Raw genomic sequence first — 20,533 nt, 5'->3', positions numbered from 1 at the left:
ATTGCTTCTTCTGGGGAGAAATATTTCAGCCTTGTACAGCAACACACTGTTATTTAGTTTTGTTAAAGTATTTTAATGAGCTGTTGAAAAACTTTATTGCAGGCTGGTTAAAGCACAGTTATTTTCCAACATTATAAATGAAGCACATTACCATCATCAACCATCATTATATATAAAAAAAATAACTTTAAAGATGGACTACTTACAACTGTTTCTTTTTACAAACATCATTCAGACTTAACATTTCAGCTAACAATACAATTTACAAAAGCACTGTTGATCTGTAATCATAGTTTTTAAGACAGCGTTTCTTAAAATCCCACAACAAATGCCAACTATGTGTCATCTGTTTTATCTTGAGATGGAAATATCTGTTTCTGATTCCGGGCAAGAACATCCTTTCCTGTTTTCTCAGTGAATTTAAGGTATGCTATATTGATAGTCCAGGGGTCATCAGGAGATCAGACACAACCGACACGCTTACTAAATGCATCCTAGACGCCACAATTGCTGGATTATCTGTCTGATGTCTAATTTGTTATGGCCATAAAAGAACAGCAAGAAAACTCCCTTCTCCTAAAATATGATATTACAGATTTTATAACTTACTTTAGAGGGGAATACATGTAAAGTGGATCATCTGTATCATTATGTGTATATTCATCTACTAAACTAGTCTGGCATGGACTAGGACTTCAGAAGGACATTCACCTGGATTTATATGCCACTGGGAAACACTTTTATCCAACAGAAGGTTGTGTGCAGTTCCTGAATCAAACCTTCTAAAAAGATGAAACTCTAAAAAGATTCATGCAGTTCTCACATCTGGAGGCAGTAAACATGAATCACTCACAGCTAATTCACAGTCAATCAGATCAACATGATCTCCAGTAAAGATTGTGGAGTAACTGCACGTACAGGAGTGATGATGTGGAGGGAGACAGACAGAACATTCAATGCATAAACACACATATTGAGGGAATTTAACATACAGCACTTCTACACAAATGAAAGACATACAAATTCAAGAACATGAATGGTGACTGATGCTGTCATTCTGCTTTTGTGATCCACTCAAGAAAGAACATCATATGGGTTTGGAACAACATGAGGGTGAGTGAATTATGACTTCTGAATGATATTTTGTAGGTGACCTGTTCAAGGCACTTTAGGACTGTCAGTGATAGAACATGACATGTAATATAGTGAAATGTACATCACATAGTGCTGTATTGCTTTCCCATGTCATAAACATCTGTAAGAGAGAAGTCTCTGAGGATATTAATGTATATATTTCAGTGTTCTTTAAATTAAACATCAAAGACAGACATAATATAAAACTACTGCAGTGGAAAACAGAAGTAAAGGTCCATCAGGTACATACAGTACATAGTATACATATACAGTATATATATATACAGTTTCTGGAATTCTCCATGTGACTGGATTGAATTAACTTTATTCTCCAGTTCCAGTAAATCTGGCCTGACTCACACAAACACCAGACCCAGCATTAAAAAAGGGGTTTTCCATTTAAATGTTGTGAACATCATTATCGTGATTGATGCATAAGAAATATATTATAAAAGCTCTTTATATTTTATCATTATTTCATTATTGTATCACAAATGAATATGATCATATTGTCCACACCTCAAAAACTATGGAAAAACCCCATTATCCAGAATTTAAAATGTATGATGTCAGAGATTTAAATGAGAAGCCTCAAATATTATTCAAATGATGTATATAGAAATAAATAAAATATTATTAAATAAATAAACTGTGAGGCATCAGAGAGTCTTTCCGTTGTGAGCCAAAGTGTGTCTAGCGAGTCAGTCCACTGTCGGGCATGTTTGGAACAATCTCGGGAGGTTATTTCCAGTCATGACAGTGCAGCTCCTATCTACTTGAATGGGGGAACACCGAAATCTCTAAAACTGTTGGTCAAGATTATGATCAAAGAACATATTTCAAATCAGCTGTAAAATATGATAATATTGGTATCATAAATTGTGCTTCTTTACCTCAGATGACGTTAAAACACGCAATTTTCCCGGCTTGTATAGCTAATGCGATTGCGTGTTCTCGAGATGATTGACAGGCGATGTCTGTTTCTGAAAGGTGATTGGCTCTTTTACCTGTAAGGCGGGACTTCCTTTCTACATCCGTTGACTGTAGGGCGCTGAAATTTCTCCATTGATTTAAATAGAAGTGACTCGTCTCTGTTCTGGTTTGACTTCATCTGTTCTCTCGAGAAGCTCCAGCACACACACACACATTCTGAAACTCATGTGCGCCTTTTCACATCTTTAAACACTGTAATGTACAAACACAGATCACTCTCTTCATTCTGAACCCACAAACACTTCAACGGTGAAGCAATAAACCGCGCGAGATTTGGACAGGTGCATCATCATCATCATCATCATCATCCTCGGAAAAGTTTTCTTACCGACTGACTCCAAATGCATCACGACTGTCTGGACTTCATACACCTCTTTTCCACTTTCTTTTCAAACAGACAATGACACTGATCACGCAATGCGGGACATGATGCGGGATCTTTTCTAAGCTGCTTTCGGCTCCAGTTAAATATGAGTCCAAAATCTGTGATGCTGATGAAGAACACACTGCTCTTATTTCATGTGTTCATGCTGTGCTGGACTTGTACAGGTGAGTGACCGTCTGTCTGTCTATCTGTATATCTGTCTGTCTGTATATCTGTCTGTCTGTATATCTGTCTGTCTGTATATCTGTATCTGTCTGTCTGTATATCTGTCTGTCTGTTTATCTGTATCTGTCTGTCTGTTTATCTATCTGTCTGTATATCTGTATCTGTCTGTCTGTATATCTGTCTGTCTGTATATCTGTCTGTCTGTCTGTTTATCTATCTGTCTGTATATCTGTCTGTCTGTCTATCTGTATATCTGTCTGTCTGTAAATCTGTATCTGTCTGTCTGTATATCTGTCTGTCTGTTTATCTATCTGTCTGTATATCTGTCTGTCTGTCTATCTGTATATCTGTCTGTCTGTAAATCTGTATCTGTCTGTCTGTATATCTGTCTGTCTGTTTATCTATCTGTCTGTATATCTGTCTGTCTGTCTGTATATCTGTCTGTCTGTATATCTGTCTGTCTGTCTGTTTATCTATCTGTCTGTATATCTGTCTGTCTATCTGTATATCTGTCTGTCTGTAAATCTGTATCTGTCTGTCTGTATATCTGTCTGTCTGTTTATCTATCTGTCTGTATATCTGTCTGTCTGTCTGTATATCTGTCTGTCTGTATATCTGTCTGTCTGTCTGTTTATCTATCTGTCTGTATATCTGTCTGTCTGTCTATCTGTATATCTGTCTGTCTGTAAATCTGTATCTGTCTGTCTGTATATCTGTCTGTCTGTTTATCTGTATCTGTCTGTCTGTTTATCTATCTGTCTGTATATCTGTCTGTCTGTCTGTATATCTGTCTGTCTGTATATCTGTATCTGTCTGTCTGTATATCTGTCTGTCTGTATATCTGTCTGTTTATCTGTATCTGTCTATCTGTTTATCTATCTGTATATCTGTCTGTCTGCCTGTCTGTATATCTGTCTGTCTGTATATCTGTCTGTCTGTCTATCTGTATATCTGTCTGTCTGTATATCTGTCTGTCTGTTTATCTATCTGTCTGTATATCTGTCTGTCTGTCTATCTGTATCTGTCTATCTGTCTATCTGTATATCTGTCTGTCTGTCTGTCTGTCTGTATATCTGTCTGTCTGTCTATCTGTATCTGTCTATCTGTCTGTCTGTCTGTCTGTATATCTGTATGTCTGTCTGTCTGTATATCTGTCTGTCTGTCTATCTGTATCTGTCTGTCTGTCTATCTGTCTATCTGTATCTGTCTATCTGTCTGTCTGTATATCTGTCTGTCTGTATATCTGTCTGTCTGTTTATCTATCTGTCTGTATATCTGTCTGTCTGTCTATCTGTATCTGTCTATCTGTATATCTGTCTGTCTGTCTGTCTGTCTGTCTGTATATCTGTCTGTCTGTCTATCTGTATCTGTCTATCTGTCTGTCTGTCTGTCTGTATATCTGTATGTCTGTCTGTCTGTATATCTGTCTGTCTGTCTATCTGTATCTGTCTATCTGTATCTGTCTATCTGTCTGTCTGTCTATCTGTATCTGTCTATCTGTCTGTCTGTCTATCTGTATCTGTCTATCTGTATCTGTCTGTCTGCCTGTCTGTATATCTGTCTGTCTGTCTATCTGTCTGTCTGTCTATCTGTATATCTGTCTGTCTGTATATCTGTCTGTCTGTATATCTGTATCTGTCTGTCTGTATATCTGTCTGTCTGTTTATCTATCTGTCTGTATATCTGTCTGTCTGTCTATCTGTATCTGTCTATCTGTATATCTGTCTGTCTGTCTGTCTGTCTGTATATCTGTCTGTCTGTCTATCTGTATCTGTCTATCTGTCTGTCTGTCTGTCTGTATATCTGTATGTCTGTCTGTCTGTATATCTGTCTGTCTGTCTATCTGTATCTGTCTATCTGTATCTGTCTATCTGTCTGTCTGTCTATCTGTATCTGTCTATCTGTCTGTCTGTCTATCTGTATCTGTCTATCTGTATCTGTCTATCTGTCTGTCTGTATATCTGTCTGTCATGTTCTTCACTCAGTGTCCAGAAACTGTCCGTTTCCTCTTGCTGAAAGGATCGTTTAAGTGTTGGGTAACACTTTATTTATATTCATTGATAACACTTACAAACATTATGGCTGTAAAGTGTATAACCGATCATGAATTAAAGGAATATTCCGGGTTCAATACAAGTGAATCTCAATCGACAGCATTTATGTCATAATGTTGATTACCACAAAAATTAATTTCGACTCGTTCCTCCTTTTCTTTAATAAAAGCACAAATGTGTGTTCCAGTGAGACACTTACAATGGAAGTCAATGGGGTCCATTTTTGGAGGGTTTAAAGTCAGAAATATGAAGTTTATAATTTTATAAAAGCACTTACATTAATTCTTCTGTTAAAACTTATGTGTTATTTGAGCTGTGAAGTTGTATAAATCGTTGTTTTTACAGTCATTTTAGGGTTTTAGAGTGTACAGCGTTACGTCGTCATGGCAACTAAGTTGTATAATTGTCTATTACTTCACACAGATGCGGTTAGTAAGTGATTTGATCACACTAAAATCATGTTTACACACATATTGTTTACGTCTTGTGTCTATACTTTTGAAACAGTGAATATTTTAATGTTTACAGATTGACCCCATTGACTTCCATTGTAAGTGTCTCACTGGAACACACATTTGTGCTTTTATTAAAGAAAAGGAGGAACGAGTGGAAGTGAATTTTTGTGATAATCAACATTATGACACAAATGCTGTCAACTGAGATTAACTTGTATTGAACTGGAATATTATTTTAATGTACATTGAAATCAATATAAATACCATTAAACTTGGATTCACTTTCATATATATATATTCATATTTTAATATACATGAATGGTTGATCTGTAAAGCACTATATCATGTTTGTTTATCCTGTTAAACTTATAATAAAGTGTTATCAAAGTTTTTTTGCCCATTTACATTTATTCATTTAGCAACACTTTTATAAAAAAGCGACTTACAAAATGAGACATATTTTACATATTCTCCTTATTCAATTAAAGACATGTTTTATTTTTCATGCAGTTATTGATTAAAAGGTTATTTGTGTGATGGACACACACGTGTCTTCTGTTCTGGTGATCTTTAACGGCTCTGATTGTCAAACATTGTGCTGTGACTGAACAGAACCAGACTGTGCTGTAGTTTTGTGTCCAAAATGTGCTGCATTCCGTTCATTTTTCCTGCAGCGTGTTCACATGAAGGTCATTTGTGTGAAGGTGCAGATGTTTTGTGTCGACATCGTTCTCCTGCTCTTTTCTGCAGAGTCTAGATGTGCTGGTCGAGCGTGCAGCCCTCCTGTGGGTAACTTGGCGACTGGCAGAACCCTCTTCACGCTGACGCGCTGCTGCTCTAACGGCACTTCCTGCCAGCCACGCTGCCTAGCGGAGCGGCATCCTCCTGACCTGATGACCGATGACCCGTTCCTTCATCCAGACACCTGGTGGAGTTCGGCAGCGGCCAGTGGAGAGAAGGAAGAAATCCGCCTTGACTTGGAGATGCGCTTCTATCTGAGTCATGTTGTGATGTTGTTCCGTTCCCCACGTCCCGCTGCGATGATCCTGGAGCGCTCGCAGGACTTCGGTCACACCTGGGAGATTCTGAAGCTCTTTGCCAGGAACTGCACCGAGATGTTTGGGGTCACCGATGACGTGAGCCGTCCAGGAGCTCTCTGCACTTCCAGATACTCCGGCGCGCTGCCCTGCAGCAGAGGAGAGGTACGGTCCAGAACGAGAGAGACCCTTTACCCACCTCAATCTAATGACAAGTGAAAGGTTTTACTCAATATTTGTGTGTGCAGTGCATTGGTTTTTTTTTTTTAGTAATACATTGTTAGCTTAGCAAAATGCCAGTGCACATGACTTGACGAGCATTATTTTGTCTGTTTCGCTTAGGATGCTGCAGCTCACTAGATTTGGGAACAGAGCTCAAGGGTTGTAAATTCTTTGCTCCATTCTGTCTGTCTGATGCTCTTCTCTAGATCATATTCCGGTCCATAGATCCGGGAAATGGGATTTTCAACCCCTACAGTCCCAAGGCACTGTCCCGTCTGACACTGACTAACTTACGCATACAGCTTCTAAAATCTCAACAGTGTCCCATCACTAAGAGACACCGGACGAGCTCCAGCAGGTCCCCGACCGCTCCACCACACAGTTCCCATCTCTTGGATTCGGCCCCTTTCGCTGTCTACTCTCTCCTGGCTAAAGGCACGTGTTTGTGTCATGGCCACGCTGAATATTGCCTTCCTGAACATGACGGGCAAGACAGACTGCAGACCAGCAATGTGGTAAGTGTGTCCATGTGTCTGTGAAGGTGTGGTTAGTTAGTCCGTCTGCCAAGAGGCCCCACCAACCCATGGGAAAAACACATCCTGGTTACCATAGTTACTCATTCATTTCTATGGAGACAAATATTCAAAAGATTTGGTTGTTTTTGTTTGTTTGTGGAATCTCACACACGTCTGCAGCAGACTTTACTTTGCATATATTAAAGCTACAATATGTAAGAATTTTTTGTTAGAAATGATCAAAATGTCATTAATGAGCGAGTACACCAACAACCCGTCTTCCAAACCATGTTTTTGCCTTACCTCGATTCACTACGGTAAGTCTACAATACAGATATTTATTTAGAGCTGTCGGGACGGATTTAGCGTGAAATCGCAGGCATACGTCATTTGTCCTTGCGTGTTTACGGCTGTGGCGTGACTCACACGAATGTAAGAGAAGCGGGAAATGAGTGCAACAGCTGTTCAGCAGTGCTGTGAAATCACTCTCCTCATGGATTTGAACTGGTTTTAACAGTTTTCTTTTTATTATTGATTAAAGTTACAAATACAGAGGGATTGGGGGCCTGGGTATCTCGGTGAGTATTGACGTTGACTATCACACCTGGAGTCGCGAGTTCAAATCCAGGGCGTGCTGAGTGACTCCAGCCAGGTCTCCTTAGCAACCAAATTGGCCCGGTTGCTAGGGAGGGTAGAGTCACATGGGGTAACCTCCTCGTGGTCATGATTAGTGGTTCTCGCTCTCAGTGGGGCGTGTGGTAAGTTGTGTGTGGATCCTGGAGAGTAGCATGAGCCTCCACATGCTGTGAGTCTCCGTGGTGTCATGCACAACGAGTCACGTGATAAGATGCACGGATTGACGGTCTCAGAAGTGGACGCAACTGAGACTTGTCCTCCACCACCCGGATTGAGGCGAGTAACCGCACCACCACGAGGACCTACTAAGTAGTGGGAATTGGGCATTCCAAACTGGTAGAAAATAAATAAATAAATAAAATAGACTGTGTATAATTGTTTTTAACTGTTTGGTGAAGTTGTTTACCTGCAGTAACACGTGAGTATGTTTTCTGGTAGGGTTGTTAACATAAGAATAATTTCTGTGAATTATTTTCATGTTCAATAAAGTATTTTATCATTATTAAATCCTTGTTTTATGTTTTTATATAACAGTCATATTGTTTGCAGTGAATAGACCTACTATTGTAGTATTACGGTTCACTCACATTCTCCACTGAGACTATAGATTGTAATATAAAAATATAGTGTCTTTAATTGAACTCAGATCAATTTCACCTCTTATCAGAAGTTTCACCTCTTAAATTTATATAATACAAACATAATTGTGTAGTGGATAAAACACTTTAATAATTATATTAAAATATAATTAAGAGTGTTGTTTATGTTCCTCAGAGTAATATCGGTTATAAATGTTTAAGTGAATAACATAATATCTATCTATATATATATATATATATATATACATATATGAGAATAGCTCATCATGACTCATGATTAAACCATGAGATTCATCCGGCTCAAGAGCAGAATCACAACTGATGTAAAGTGTTCCTCTGCAAGTAACGTAAGCAAGTTACATAGTGTAGCTTTAAATAAATAAATAAATATTAAAGAAGTAAACATCAGAAAATGACTTTGTTTTGCTGAAATACAGCAGAATGCTGCACTCGGACCATTGCAAGTTTTGCCAGCTGTTGTGTATTGTCCTCTGGTTGATGAAGATTTCCTTTCATTTATTTTCCTTCAGTTTTCTTTTCTCTTGTACAGAAATGAATGACAAAATATGGTAACCATTTTTTCCCCATGCTAATCCAGTACACCCTCAGTTTGTGACATGTTGTTTCCTGTTCAGCACACTTGAGGATGTAAGTGCACTCCGCTGTTTGTGTATTTGACTGGATGTGCAGAAACTGACAGTGCATTGATTCCTCTGATTCACAGGTGTCTGGCAGGTGTGTGTGTGTCCATCACACAGCAGGTGAACACTGCGAGAGGTGCGCCGCGCTCTACAATGAGCGACCCTGGAGAGCGGCCGATGGAAGCAGCGGGAAGAGTCACTCATGCCACAGTGAGTGCGCTGAACTTTCCCGAAACATTTTCATGCATTGACTCTCTTTGTTACAAGTTCACCTTCATGTGTATGGACAGTTAGAATCAGATCTTATCATTATCAATCATTATCAATAGATTGCAGCTGATACAGGACTGGTAGTAGATAATAGAATCTTCTGATGTGATGCAGAGACCACTGAACATAAAAACGTTTTGAGTGCACCTTTAAAGGAATTGTAACGGGTAAGGATGGGCAAGGAGGAGGCGGGAACCGGCTGGGCAGTTAACTAAACTTTTAATGACATAAATCAACTTAAACACACAGACAGCGGCTGTGCGTCTCTCTCTCTGTGGCATTAGGACCCACACAGACCACAGGGTGAACACCCCCTACTGGACTCACTAATACCTCTTCCAGCAGCAACCTTAGTTTCCCTAGGAGGTCTCCCATCCAGGTACTGGCCAGGCTCAACCCTGCTTAGCTTCAGTGGGTAACCAGGCAAGAGCTGCAGGGTGATACAGCTGCTGGCAAGTGTCTCACTGGAACACAGATTTGTGCTTTTATTAAAAAAAAGGCGGGACGAGTCAAAATGAATTTTTGTGGTAATCAACATTATGACACAAATGCTGTCGATTGATCTTAACTTGTATTGAACCTGGAATATTCCTTTAAATGAGTTAGCATTGGATGAGGGAAATGTCATGGAGTGTTTTACACTCTGGTAACATCTCGTTCTCTCTTGTCTGTTTCTGTAGAGTGTGAGTGTCATGGTCACGCTGAGAGCTGTCACTTCTCGCAGCGAGTGTGGCAGTCCACAGGGGGCAGTAGTGGGGGCGTTTGTGACCGATGCCAGCATAACACTGTGGGCCGCCGGTGCCAGCGCTGTCGCCCGGGATACCGCCGTCACCCTGCCAGACCCCTAAACTCCCCGCATGCTTGCACACGTAAGACACTGTGAAAGAAAGGAAGGGATTAAAAAAAAGAAAGAAAATGAATGAAATTTAAAGGATTCAGTTTTAACCTTTGAAAAATCTGTCACTTCAGTAATCCTGAACAAGAACCAACTTTACTTCCCATTGGCTAATCTCTCACATGATTAGTGGTGTTTAAGTTGAGTATCTCTGTTACTATTGCTCATAACGATTCGATCAAACCTGTAACAGTAAGTATTAAACTCGTCCTGCAGTGTTTGTGCTCGAGACATGTATGATCCCTCATATCATGTGTGTTGTTGAGGAGAGGTGTGCTGGTACTTTACTAACAGATCACAGTTAAAAACCCCATAAACTTACACTGAAGGAGGGACTCCAGTCTGATCTAGAGAGACTCTTTTCACTCGAGTCAGTAAACAAACACCCTGAAAATGGACAAATTGAGTTCTTGTATGGGCTATTTATTTATTTCAATATTTTGAGATTGTTTCAATCATTTACGGCCCTTTATTGCCTCCTAGTGGTGGCAGTAAAACACAATCCGCTACACTGAAGCAGTGGGAGCAGTTTCTGCTGCTCTGAGATCAGTCTGATCTGGCAACACTTCACCAGACTTCTGTTCTGTGGCAGGATGCTGGTGTGACCCAATTGGCTCAGTGCCAGCACATTCCAGCGACGAGACGCCATGGTGCCATCCCAGAAGCGGGCAGTGCCACTGTAAAGCTGGTGTGGAGGGCACCACCTGTAGCCACTGTCTGCCAGGGCACTGGGGCTTTGGACAGGAGGGCTGCAAACCTTGTGTGTGCCCTCTGACCTGTGACCCCATCACAGGGCATTGCCTAGACAGGTCAGATCTATGGACAAATGTATAACTCTTCACGAAAACTGAAGAGTTTCACCAAAATGAAAATTATGCCATCATTTACTCACTGTTCCAAACATCATCTTTCTTCTGTGGACTCAAATGGAGATGTTACGCAGAATGACAGTCTCAGTCACCATTCACTTTCATTGTGTGGTTAAACAGCTTTGTTTGTGTTCCACAGAAGAAAGAAAGTTGTACAGATTTGGAACCGCTTAAGGGTGAGTGAATGCTAACAGAATTTTCATTTTTAGGTGAACTATCCCTTTAATAACATACTATATAATAAAATATAGGGAATTTGGCAAAACATTAGAATACATTGTTCATTGTGTTTTTATATCGTCTTCCTGTTACAGCAAAGGGAATGTCAAGCTTTACAATGTTCCTATTGGTGGGGAAATTCCTGAAGTGTCCCACTTGAAACCTCAAGAGGACGAGGGGGCGTGGCCTAAAGGACTGTCCGTCTCTGCACTGTACACCGGTGAGCTGACACAGGAACAACAGCTTTTGTCTAATGTGGGAAACCACAGCAGGACGTGTCACTTCAGGACGGGGCTTTTTATGAAGGCTGAAATGATGCGGTAACATATCATATAGACTGAAGCAGCAGTTAAACAGTGTTTGAGGGAAGTTTTTTAGGTTTTAGTGTTTGGTTGTAATCATGTCTCAGTGCACGTCTCGTAATCAGTCAGCTGTGCACGAGAATCAGCAGCGACTACTGCGATGTAAAGGTTAAATCTATGCAAGGAAGACGAGGCCAATCACAGTTTAGTATGCAGATACATGTAAGAAAAAAGACCAGTCACAATTCAGTGTGCAAATATTATGAGTTACATTTTGAATGCTGAACTTGGGAGATTTTTCCATCTGAGTGGGCACATGTATTTTACTCCTTAGATTGCCCAGTGAAAGAAACAGTATGCCTTTTCTAAAACACTTTTTGAAAAAAGTTAGTGAAAATGTATTTATTCTTGGTCACAATTGTAACTGGTGGGATTAAATTTGTAAATATTTATAAAACAAAGTTTGAATGGAATCATGAATCGAGCACTTTTCACAAGATACATCAATTAAAAGCAGCTTTACAGAACGTCATGTCTTACAGAACAATGTCTCAAAGCCCTCAGTGAGCACGTCAAAAGTTTGAACAATTTCATTTATTCATCCATTCATTTTTTATTATTGGTCTCCATAGAGAAATTTGCCAAACAGCAATTTGCTGTTTTATACACACACTTAAAGGAATATTCTGGGTTCAGTACAAGTGAAGCTCAATCGACAGCATTTGTGGCATAATGTTGATTACCACAAAAATGAAACTTCGACTGTCAAATGTGTGTTCCAGTGAGACACTTACAATGGAAGTCAATGGGGTCAATTTTTGGAGGGTTTAAAGTCAGAAATGTGAAGTTTATAATTTTATAAAAGCACTAACATGAATTCTTCTGATAAAACTCATGTATTATTTGAGCTGTAAAGTTGTTTAAATCTTCATTTTAGGGTTTACGTCATCACGTCGTCATGGCAACGAAGTTGTAAAATTGTCTATAACTTCACACAGATGTGGTTAGTAAGTGATTTTATCACAGTAAAATCATGTTAACACACATATTGTTTATGTCTTGTGTCTATACTTTTGAAACAGTGAATATTTTAATGTTTACAGATTGACCCCATTGACTTCCATTGTAAGTGTCTCACTGGAACACACATTTGTGCTTTTATTAAAGAAAAGGAGGAACGAGTCGAAATAAATCAACATTATGCCACAAATGCTGTCGATTGAGATTCACTTGTATTGAACCCGGAATATTCCTTTAAATTCACTTCCACATACACTAACAACAAATCTCTACGGTCCTCTCACTATTGTAATAATGCACTTGTGCGTGTCACATGTCCATTTCTCCACAGGGAAGTGCAGCTGTAAGAAGAAGAAGTTGAAAAGTCTATCTGATCTTTGTGAGATGAAAAAGCATGCGTATGGTGAGTTTTCAGGTCCCTGAATGTTATGCATGGATTTAAAGGGCATTTTCTTGCTGACTCTGGTTTCTGGTTGCCATAGTGATGAAAGCCAGTGTGCTGTCGGCTCATGATAAAGGCACACACGCTGTTGTCCTGGTGAAGGTAAGAAAGGTGTTTCGTTTCGGGAAACTGTCTCTGTCTCAGGGCACACACAGCCTCTACCCGCTGTCCTGGACGCGCCGCGGCTGCACGTGCCCAATCCTCAACCCAGGTAGAGAATTCCCCCCTCAATTCGGAATTAGTGGAATAATAACCCACCACTTTCTTCACTAAAATACTTGGGATAGTATGTAATATGTACACTCACATTAGATGAACAATCACATCAATGTTCTGAAAGAAACGGTTTATTGTGTTTTATAGTGGTGACCATCAGAGCTTTTCCACCATCGGGCTGATCCGGGATTGTTGGCATGGTTACGGTTTCTTTTTTCACAGTGGTGCTGCAAAATCAGGATTACAATTGACTGACTGACTGACTGTGCTGAGAATTACAGTTTGGGAACAGTTTGTAATAGTACCGTACTAAACCGTAACTCACCATGCTCAGAACTGTTCAGCCCGATGGTGAAAACGCGCTTCATGTTCAGATCACATGACCAGTCAAATACTGCTGACATTATCTCATATTCCTCAGTATTATCAGACACTTTCATTTGTGGAATAAATGAATTCACACATTGCATTTGCTTGATGGAGCATCCTCGCTGAAGGATGTCAATAAAACTTCCAAGACGACTGTCGCATCATCCAACAGACTCAATATTATTTATTCAACTGTTCTTCAGGTGAGAATTATCTCCTGGCCGGTCCAGAGGAGGTGGACTCAGGAAGGCTGCTGGTAACCATGCAGAGTCTGGTCGTGCCGTGGACATCCACATTGGGCTTCCAGGTCACACGCGCGCTGCACCAGAACTGCCAATGAGAACGAGTTTACACAACACCAGCCAAACCTGAAAGCCCTTACAGACTCACAGAAAACATGAACCATGGCAGCCAGATGCAACTGAAATGGAAAGTGGGCAATTACCAGGGGACACTTCAAAAACAAGTTAGGTTCACTGACTAGTCACTTGTCAAAACAAGCCCAATTTGGACAAGGTTCTCCAAAAACAAATTGATTTCTGATGCACAAGTACTGAGCAGAGCATGGATGATCCAAGACTGATGTCCTCAAAGAGTATTACTTTAAGAATATTACGGCAGAGAAATCTATAGATACAGTGACAATGGAAGCAGCCAATCCTCGATTTACATTAATTTTTTTTTCTCCCCAATGTGGAATGCCCAATTCCCAATGCGCTCTAAGTCCTCATGGTGGTGTAGTGATTCGCCTCAATCCAGGTGGCAGAGGATGAATCTCAGTTGCCTCCGCGTCTGAGATCGTCAATCCGTGCATCTTAACACGTGACTTGTTGAGCATGTTACCACGGAGATGTAGCGCGTGTGGAGGCTTCATGCTATTCTCCACGCCATCCACGCACAACTCACCACACACCCCACCGAGAGCGAGAACCACATTATAGTGACCACAAGGAGGTTACCCCATGTGACTCTACCCTCCCTAGCAACCGGGCCAATTTGGTTGCTTAGAAAACGATACCCAGGCCCCCCTTGATTAACATTTTTAACCTCGTAAACTCTATGGACCCACTGGCTTGCTTGGGGAAATCATCAAAATTGCAGTGCAGTCCAGCAAAAAACAAACAAAAAAGTATGATAAAGAAATCTTCAACAAAATGTTATCAACGAATTATATATATATATATATCTGAGGATTTCAACTTTCCAATGACACCTAGATTGAGCTTCTAGTCCATTCAGAGGCAGAGATATTTGACAAAAGAGTGCAGAACATGAAAAGATCCAAAATAGACTGGATGTCTATAGTGAGTGCTCAGCTGCGTTAGAGCGCCACCTACATTTCAGATCTGTATATTGTGATGGAAGGTGACAAAAATGTCCTAGTACTTGGAGCCATCTAGTGGAATGAAATAAGACTTTTTGCAGGGAGATGGAACAAACAGAACCAGAATTACATGCTTACAAAGTTAGGATGAAAAAAGAAATATTGTTCATAATATTGTAAACAAATACAGTATTATTTATAAATGATTTGGGAAAAAAAAAATATTTGGAGAGTTTTCTTTTCCTTTTTTTTTAATTTTTTTTTTTAACGCCATGCCAGCTTCTATAGCTATATTCATGGTGGGAGCCAGGTTTAGTTGAGAGTTGTTTTTGTAATTAATCCACTGTAAGCTTTCAAATTTGCGTGTGAAAAATTGCAGGCGGCAGCCATAAAATGCACCAGAGTTGAAGAGATTGTGGCAACTGATAAACACATGCCATTGAATGCACACATTTTTGTGATTTATTCATACTTCTGTATTTTATTTGCTTCTTCAGTTCAAACTTTTACCTCAAACATTTCTCATGTGTATTTAAAAATGCTTCTACACAAGTCACACTATTGGAAAAATGCAATTATGCACCTAGTCCTCATACATCACATTTGGAATCTGTATTTTCTTTCTTATAGAAACAACTAAATCACAACCGAAAACATCACCAGGTGTCTTGTTTTATCAGAGCAAGAATCATCATGTTAAGGCTTTAAATGGCAAACATTAGGACACGCAGACAGAAAGTCGGATTTGTAAATGATCATTGAACTATATGAATTGATTAAATGAAGCCACATGCACTTGTGTTGACTAGGCCTGTTTTCATAATATTAGTTACACATCTAATATCACAAATCCTGATCAAACGAGGTGTGCTGAAGAAAGAACTGATCTAGAAATCCAGGCTCCTGTACAACAGATTTACCTAATGTTTCAGTGTTGTTTCTGAATTACATGTTTCATCAGTTAATGTGTTACAGGTGAAGCTGCTGGTTTGCTCACTCACGACCTCTACTGTTCGTACAGAAACATTAGGAAACATTTTCAAACACACATTACAAACAGAAGGAAAAAAAAGGTCACAGAAATAGATATAGACCTGATAGTTTGAGTAAACCCATCCTGTGAGCTTCTGAAATACAGACGTCAAATGGCTTTCAGCCGCAACAAGAAAAACAAGTTTAGCTGTGTTGATTTAAAGGAGCATTACAGATGAAGTGGTCTAATGTTTAATGATGCAAAACTCTGAAACACTCACTATTGGCTTCATACAGATTCTGAAATCATTGATCCTCAAGTGCTGTTAATGTCATTTGAATCTCTCAAAGAGGAAAAGTTTCAGTGCTTCCTCCGGATGTGGAGCGTTCTCTGCTGTGATCAAAGAGGAACGGCTTGTAGGGAATCAAACATTGATGACATTAGCTCGCTGCTGGGTTTTCTGTGGCTGCTAATGCAGAATCAGGAGAGGATGAAGGGACGGAGTCAGTGAAAGTGGATGTGGGAGCAGAATCAGCCCCGCCAGAGGGGGCGCTCTCGCTGTCATCCTCCTGTGGGTAGAGCTCAGGGTATTTCTGCATACACTCCTGCATACTGCGGAAGTTTTCCACACAATCTGACCCCTTGACCTCCTCCTTGCTATAGTGGAAACAAGAAAAGGCGTCCTTGAACTGCTGCCCGCATGGGCCGCTCGCCATGCCACCCAGACACGGGCAGTTCCAGTTTATTTCTCCACTGGGTAAGATCAAACCTGAAAGAATTGTGTCAAATCAGGTCAATCGCATGGAAATCTTTAGGTTTGTAGACACAAGATAAACCTGTGTAAACCATCTGTGTGTCCATTATTTAGTTAAAAACACATTCTCCAGAGGTTTGGAGTTCTAAGGAGGTCCACAATGGTATCATGGAAAGTATTCTGGAATATTCAATGGACATTACCCTACAAATAAGTAAACATGGTAACATCATGTACTTATATGAATGTCTAGAAACATACCTTGATCCTCATATGGATCATTAGGGTCATCTTCAATAAGCTCAGCGTTACTGGGTGCTTCATGATCTTCTTTAGTCACAAAGATGACGCGATCTTTACCTAAAGTAAAAAACAAACAAAAAATATTTACAATAAGGTTACGTTTGTTAACAATAGTAGTTAACATGAACTAACAATGAACAATACTTTTACAGCATTTCTTAATTATCTCATGGTCACAGAGTCCATTTTCCAATCAAGAACCTGAACCACCTCCTGTTTATAGAAATATGGACCAAAAATGACAATTCTCTCATCATTTACTCACCCTCATTCCATCCCAGATGTGTATGACTTTCTTTCTTCTGCAGAACACAAATTCTCTAGGTCTATACAATGCAAATCACTCACTTCTGAAGACATGGATTAAACCACTGGAGTCTTATAGATTACTTTCATGCTGCCTTTGTGTGCTTTTTGAAGCTTCAAAGTTCTGGTCACTATTCACTTGCATTGTATGGACCTACAGAGCTGAACTATTCTTCTAAATATCTTCAATTGTGTTCTGCTGAAGAAAGAAAGTCACACACATCTGGGATGGCAGGAGGGTGAGTAATTGATCACAGAATTTACATTTTTGGGTGAACTGTCCCTTTAAGACCAAGAGCATTAGAACTGTTGATCCATATTTCTATAAACAGGAGGAGGTTCAGGTTCTTGATTGGAAAATGGACTCTGTGACCATGAGATAATTAAGAAATGCTGTAAAAGTATTGTTCATTGTTACTGTTCCTTTAAGGAATCACTCAGAAGGAATTAATAAATCATCTGATGGTTCATTAACACATCCCACTGCACAGGTTATGACCTTCTCAGCACGTGTAAACTGACATCACATGGTTATGATGACTGAATGACTCGATCGGAATAAATCAGATTTTTGAAAACATCTATTGTGCCACATTTCATACATATGACGATTAATTGTTCTCATGTTATAGACATTTACTAAAGAAGAGGAATTTGACCATGCCACAGCTTTAACCAGACAGGATGAATAATTCAGTCATTCATTACCAAACTCAATACAGATCCGCCTTATGAGATGATTAGGCACATCTGAACCCGTTTAAAAGAAGATTATTTACACTTCAGCAATAATCTCTCAAGAGCTCATTGATTACATCGAGCATTGCATCGAGCATGGCTGCTGATGACTTTTAAGGGCACGAGCTTCACAGCTACATGATACTGAAATATGAAAATAAAAAGCGTTTAAGCGGCCAGATTGAGTTCAGTCAAACCTTCCTGTTTGCAGTACGACATATCTGCAGTCTGATCGCTGTTTATCCGATCTTTACACGACCATCGATCCGCACGCCTGTTACATGAGTGACCGTGTGACGTCACAGCTGCCGGTACGGTTCAAAATAAAAGTCCCCAGAAGATTGTCCAATAAAAGTCTCAAACTCGATTGTAAAGCTTTTTGTATAAAGGTCTCATAATTGTGCCTTTTCAGTGCAAAAGAGTTATTTAAGTGTAGAAGATATGAAATGCACAATTCACTGTAAACTTTCCCTAAACAAGATCTTCATATTCAGATTATAAAATGACAGCTGAAGAAGAAATTCAACATTTAATATAGAACTGAAAATTCTAAAATTGAAAAGGCAGGAATTCAGATCTTACAGAGGTCAAGCTTTTGTGTTCCACAGGGAAAAGTAAATGATTTCAGAGAAGTCGAACGGAGCATTTTGGCCAATCATTTTTCTGGCTGCATGAGAGATGATGAACAGCACTAAACTTTATCATTTATATTTATATCAATTATATTCATCCTCACGTGAGACATTTGTCCATTGAATTTCTTCTTCAGCTGTCATTTTATAATCTGAATATTTACAGCTAATTTCACCTCTAAAAAAATCAAACACAAAATCTGCTTTTAAAAAATACAAATCTATAAAATACAGCACAAAAACAATACAATTTTTTTAAATGCCACATGTCTAGAATTAAAATGTATGAAATTCAAATCTTTTTGTTATTATAAATCGACAGCATTTGTGTCATAATGTTGATTATCACAAAAATTAATTTCGACTCGTCCCTCCTTTTCTTTAATAAAAGCACAAATGTGTGTTCCAGTGAGACACTTACAATGGAAGTCAATGGGGTCAATTTTTGGAGGGTTTAAAGTCAGAAATGTGAAGTTTATAATTTTATAAAAGCACTTACATTAATTATTCTGATAAAACTCATATTATTTGAGCTGTGAAGTTGTTTAAATTGTTGTTTTTACAGTCGTTTTAGGGTTTACAGCGTTACGTCGTCATGGCAACGAAGTTGTATAATTGGCTATAACTTCACACAGATGCTGTTAGTAAGTGATTTTATCACAGTAAAATCATGTTAACTCACATATTGTTTATGTCTTGTGTCTATACTTTTGAAACAGTGAGTATTTTAACGTTTACTGATTGACCCCATTGACTTCCATTGTAAGTGTCTCACTGGAACACACGAGTCGAGTTGAAATTAATTAACATTATGCCACAAATGCTGTCGATTGAGCTGAACTTGTATTGCACCCGGAATATTCCTTTAAAGACATACCTCATTTATGATACTAAACTGATGATACTATAATGACTAATAAAGTCTTGATATTGAAAATAGAAAATAAAAATAAAATAAAATGTGTTTGCTACACAAAGTCATGGGGCATCTGGATTTCTAACCTGCAGTTAAAAGTTAAGAATCAAAGCCTTGCTTCATTCGTGAAACATAATGAAATGTATCAAATAGTCAGGTTGTCTTTTATGAATAAAAATAATGTCATGATGTTTACTCTGAACTGAATGTGTTAGACAGGAAGTCAACCCTTTTTTGACAATGACCCTGTTACTGTTGTAGGCCTGTGACACTGTGTTCATACAGAGAAAGACTTTTGCAGTGATAATCATTTATAGTTTGCACTGAAATTGGAACTGTTTGTTCTTCTGCAACTCAATCGCAGAGGTCAAAGGTCAGTAGCCCTTTAAATACTGCATCTGTTTGTTGATTTATTGTAATGTTTGTAAAAGATAAACATCTGTCTTCTCTCCAAAACTGTGTGCTTGACCAAATACGAGCAAATTCACATGTAACATGATCAAAGTTCTCAATATAAAAGAGACTTAAAAAAAAGGTTTAAAAGTTTCAAAGAAATGCTATGTTGAATAGAGGTTAAACGGCTTTGAAAATGAGTCGATTCACTGCCAGATCTCGACAGGAACATCACTGTGAACTTCACACACACAACAGACTGTCGTGAAACGTCATCAGTGAGTCAGATTTAATTCAAACACACTGTTCATGTCATTGAATGTAGGATGTTGCTTTTGATTTGTTTTGTGATTAGTTTCATTATACTCTTGTTCATGTTAGTGCTTGATTGTCAGGGACTGCATCATGTCCAGTGTTTCTCTGCTTCATTACAGACGACAGGACTCGGGAATTAAACAATACTGAGGAGGAACAGAAATCCTGCTGAGAGATGAATCACATGTTTTATGCTTAATCCTGTAAATAAAAATGTGTTTCAGATGCAGATTCTTAGAATAGAGTAATGCAGTGGCATGCCACATGACTTTGGACATTTAAAATGGAAAAAATTGCTATTTAAAAATGTTAATTTTATCTAAATGATCATGTTTTCCAGGTTTTATTTCTAATTCATTTTTGTGTGTCTAATGATTCGAGTGTACGTCAGTCGTGACTATAGTGAAGTGCTGTCTGTCTTGACATCAGGTTGTTGTGGTA

The 20,533-nt window shown here is 39.0% G+C and overlaps 2 protein-coding genes across 3 annotated transcripts; one reads left to right on the top strand and one right to left on the bottom strand.

The window, feature by feature from the left end:
* The first annotated feature begins 949 nt into the window (after window positions 1–949).
* On the top strand, window positions 950–15,044 carry si:dkey-202e22.2 (netrin-4). 2 transcript variants are annotated; one of them, XM_051675619.1, is made up of 11 exons: window positions 950–1,113; window positions 2,525–2,676; window positions 5,937–6,388; window positions 6,652–6,960; window positions 8,920–9,046; window positions 9,787–9,975; window positions 10,594–10,810; window positions 11,185–11,309; window positions 12,743–12,814; window positions 12,894–13,064; window positions 13,642–15,044. In XM_051675619.1, the coding sequence occupies exons 2-11, from the start codon at window positions 2,598–2,600 to the stop codon at window positions 13,776–13,778; spliced, it is 1,878 nt and encodes a 625-aa protein (XP_051531579.1). In that variant the 5' UTR covers window positions 950–1,113; window positions 2,525–2,597; the 3' UTR covers window positions 13,779–15,044. The 2 variants fall into 2 exon arrangements, with proteins under 2 accessions (XP_051531579.1, XP_051531578.1); XM_051675618.1 differs by lacking the exon at window positions 950–1,113 and having other exon boundaries at window positions 2,263–2,676.
* Window positions 15,045–15,220: 176 nt separating this feature from the next.
* On the bottom strand, window positions 15,221–18,141 carry chchd4a (coiled-coil-helix-coiled-coil-helix domain containing 4a). The gene is made up of 3 exons (XM_051675624.1): window positions 18,034–18,141; window positions 16,751–16,849; window positions 15,221–16,504 (listed from the first exon to the last, which is right to left on the bottom strand). The coding sequence occupies exons 1-3, from the start codon at window positions 18,053–18,055 to the stop codon at window positions 16,176–16,178; spliced, it is 450 nt and encodes a 149-aa protein (XP_051531584.1). The 5' UTR covers window positions 18,056–18,141; the 3' UTR covers window positions 15,221–16,175.
* Between the last annotated feature and the right edge of the window lie 2,392 nt (window positions 18,142–20,533).

This window comes from Myxocyprinus asiaticus, chromosome 37 (genome assembly GCF_019703515.2).
Source record: "Myxocyprinus asiaticus isolate MX2 ecotype Aquarium Trade chromosome 37, UBuf_Myxa_2, whole genome shotgun sequence".
Classification (NCBI taxonomy): Eukaryota; Metazoa; Chordata; class Actinopteri; order Cypriniformes; family Catostomidae; genus Myxocyprinus; species Myxocyprinus asiaticus.
This window is presented reverse-complemented; position numbering and strand designations above follow the sequence as displayed.

What these genes read in the sequence shown, in the direction of transcription:
- si:dkey-202e22.2 (XM_051675619.1), top strand. Translation starts at nt 2,598, where the DNA reads ATGAGTCCAAAATCTGTGATGCTGATGAAGAACACACTGCTCTTATTT. An exon ending in CTCCCCGCATGCTTGCACAC is followed by an intron (nt 9,976 to 10,593) that starts GTAAGACACTGT and finishes GTTCTGTGGCAG; the next exon opens with GATGCTGGTGTGACCCAATT. An exon ending in GTGCCCAATCCTCAACCCAG is followed by an intron (nt 13,065 to 13,641) that starts GTAGAGAATTCC and finishes ACTGTTCTTCAG; the next exon opens with GTGAGAATTATCTCCTGGCC.
- chchd4a (XM_051675624.1), bottom strand. Translation starts at nt 18,055, where the DNA reads ATGTCGTACTGCAAACAGGAAG. An exon ending in GTCGTACTGCAAACAGGAAG is followed by an intron (nt 16,850 to 18,033) that starts GTTTGACTGAAC and finishes TTTTTACTTTAG; the next exon opens with GTAAAGATCGCGTCATCTTT. An exon ending in TGATCCATATGAGGATCAAG is followed by an intron (nt 16,505 to 16,750) that starts GTATGTTTCTAG and finishes CAATTCTTTCAG; the next exon opens with GTTTGATCTTACCCAGTGGA.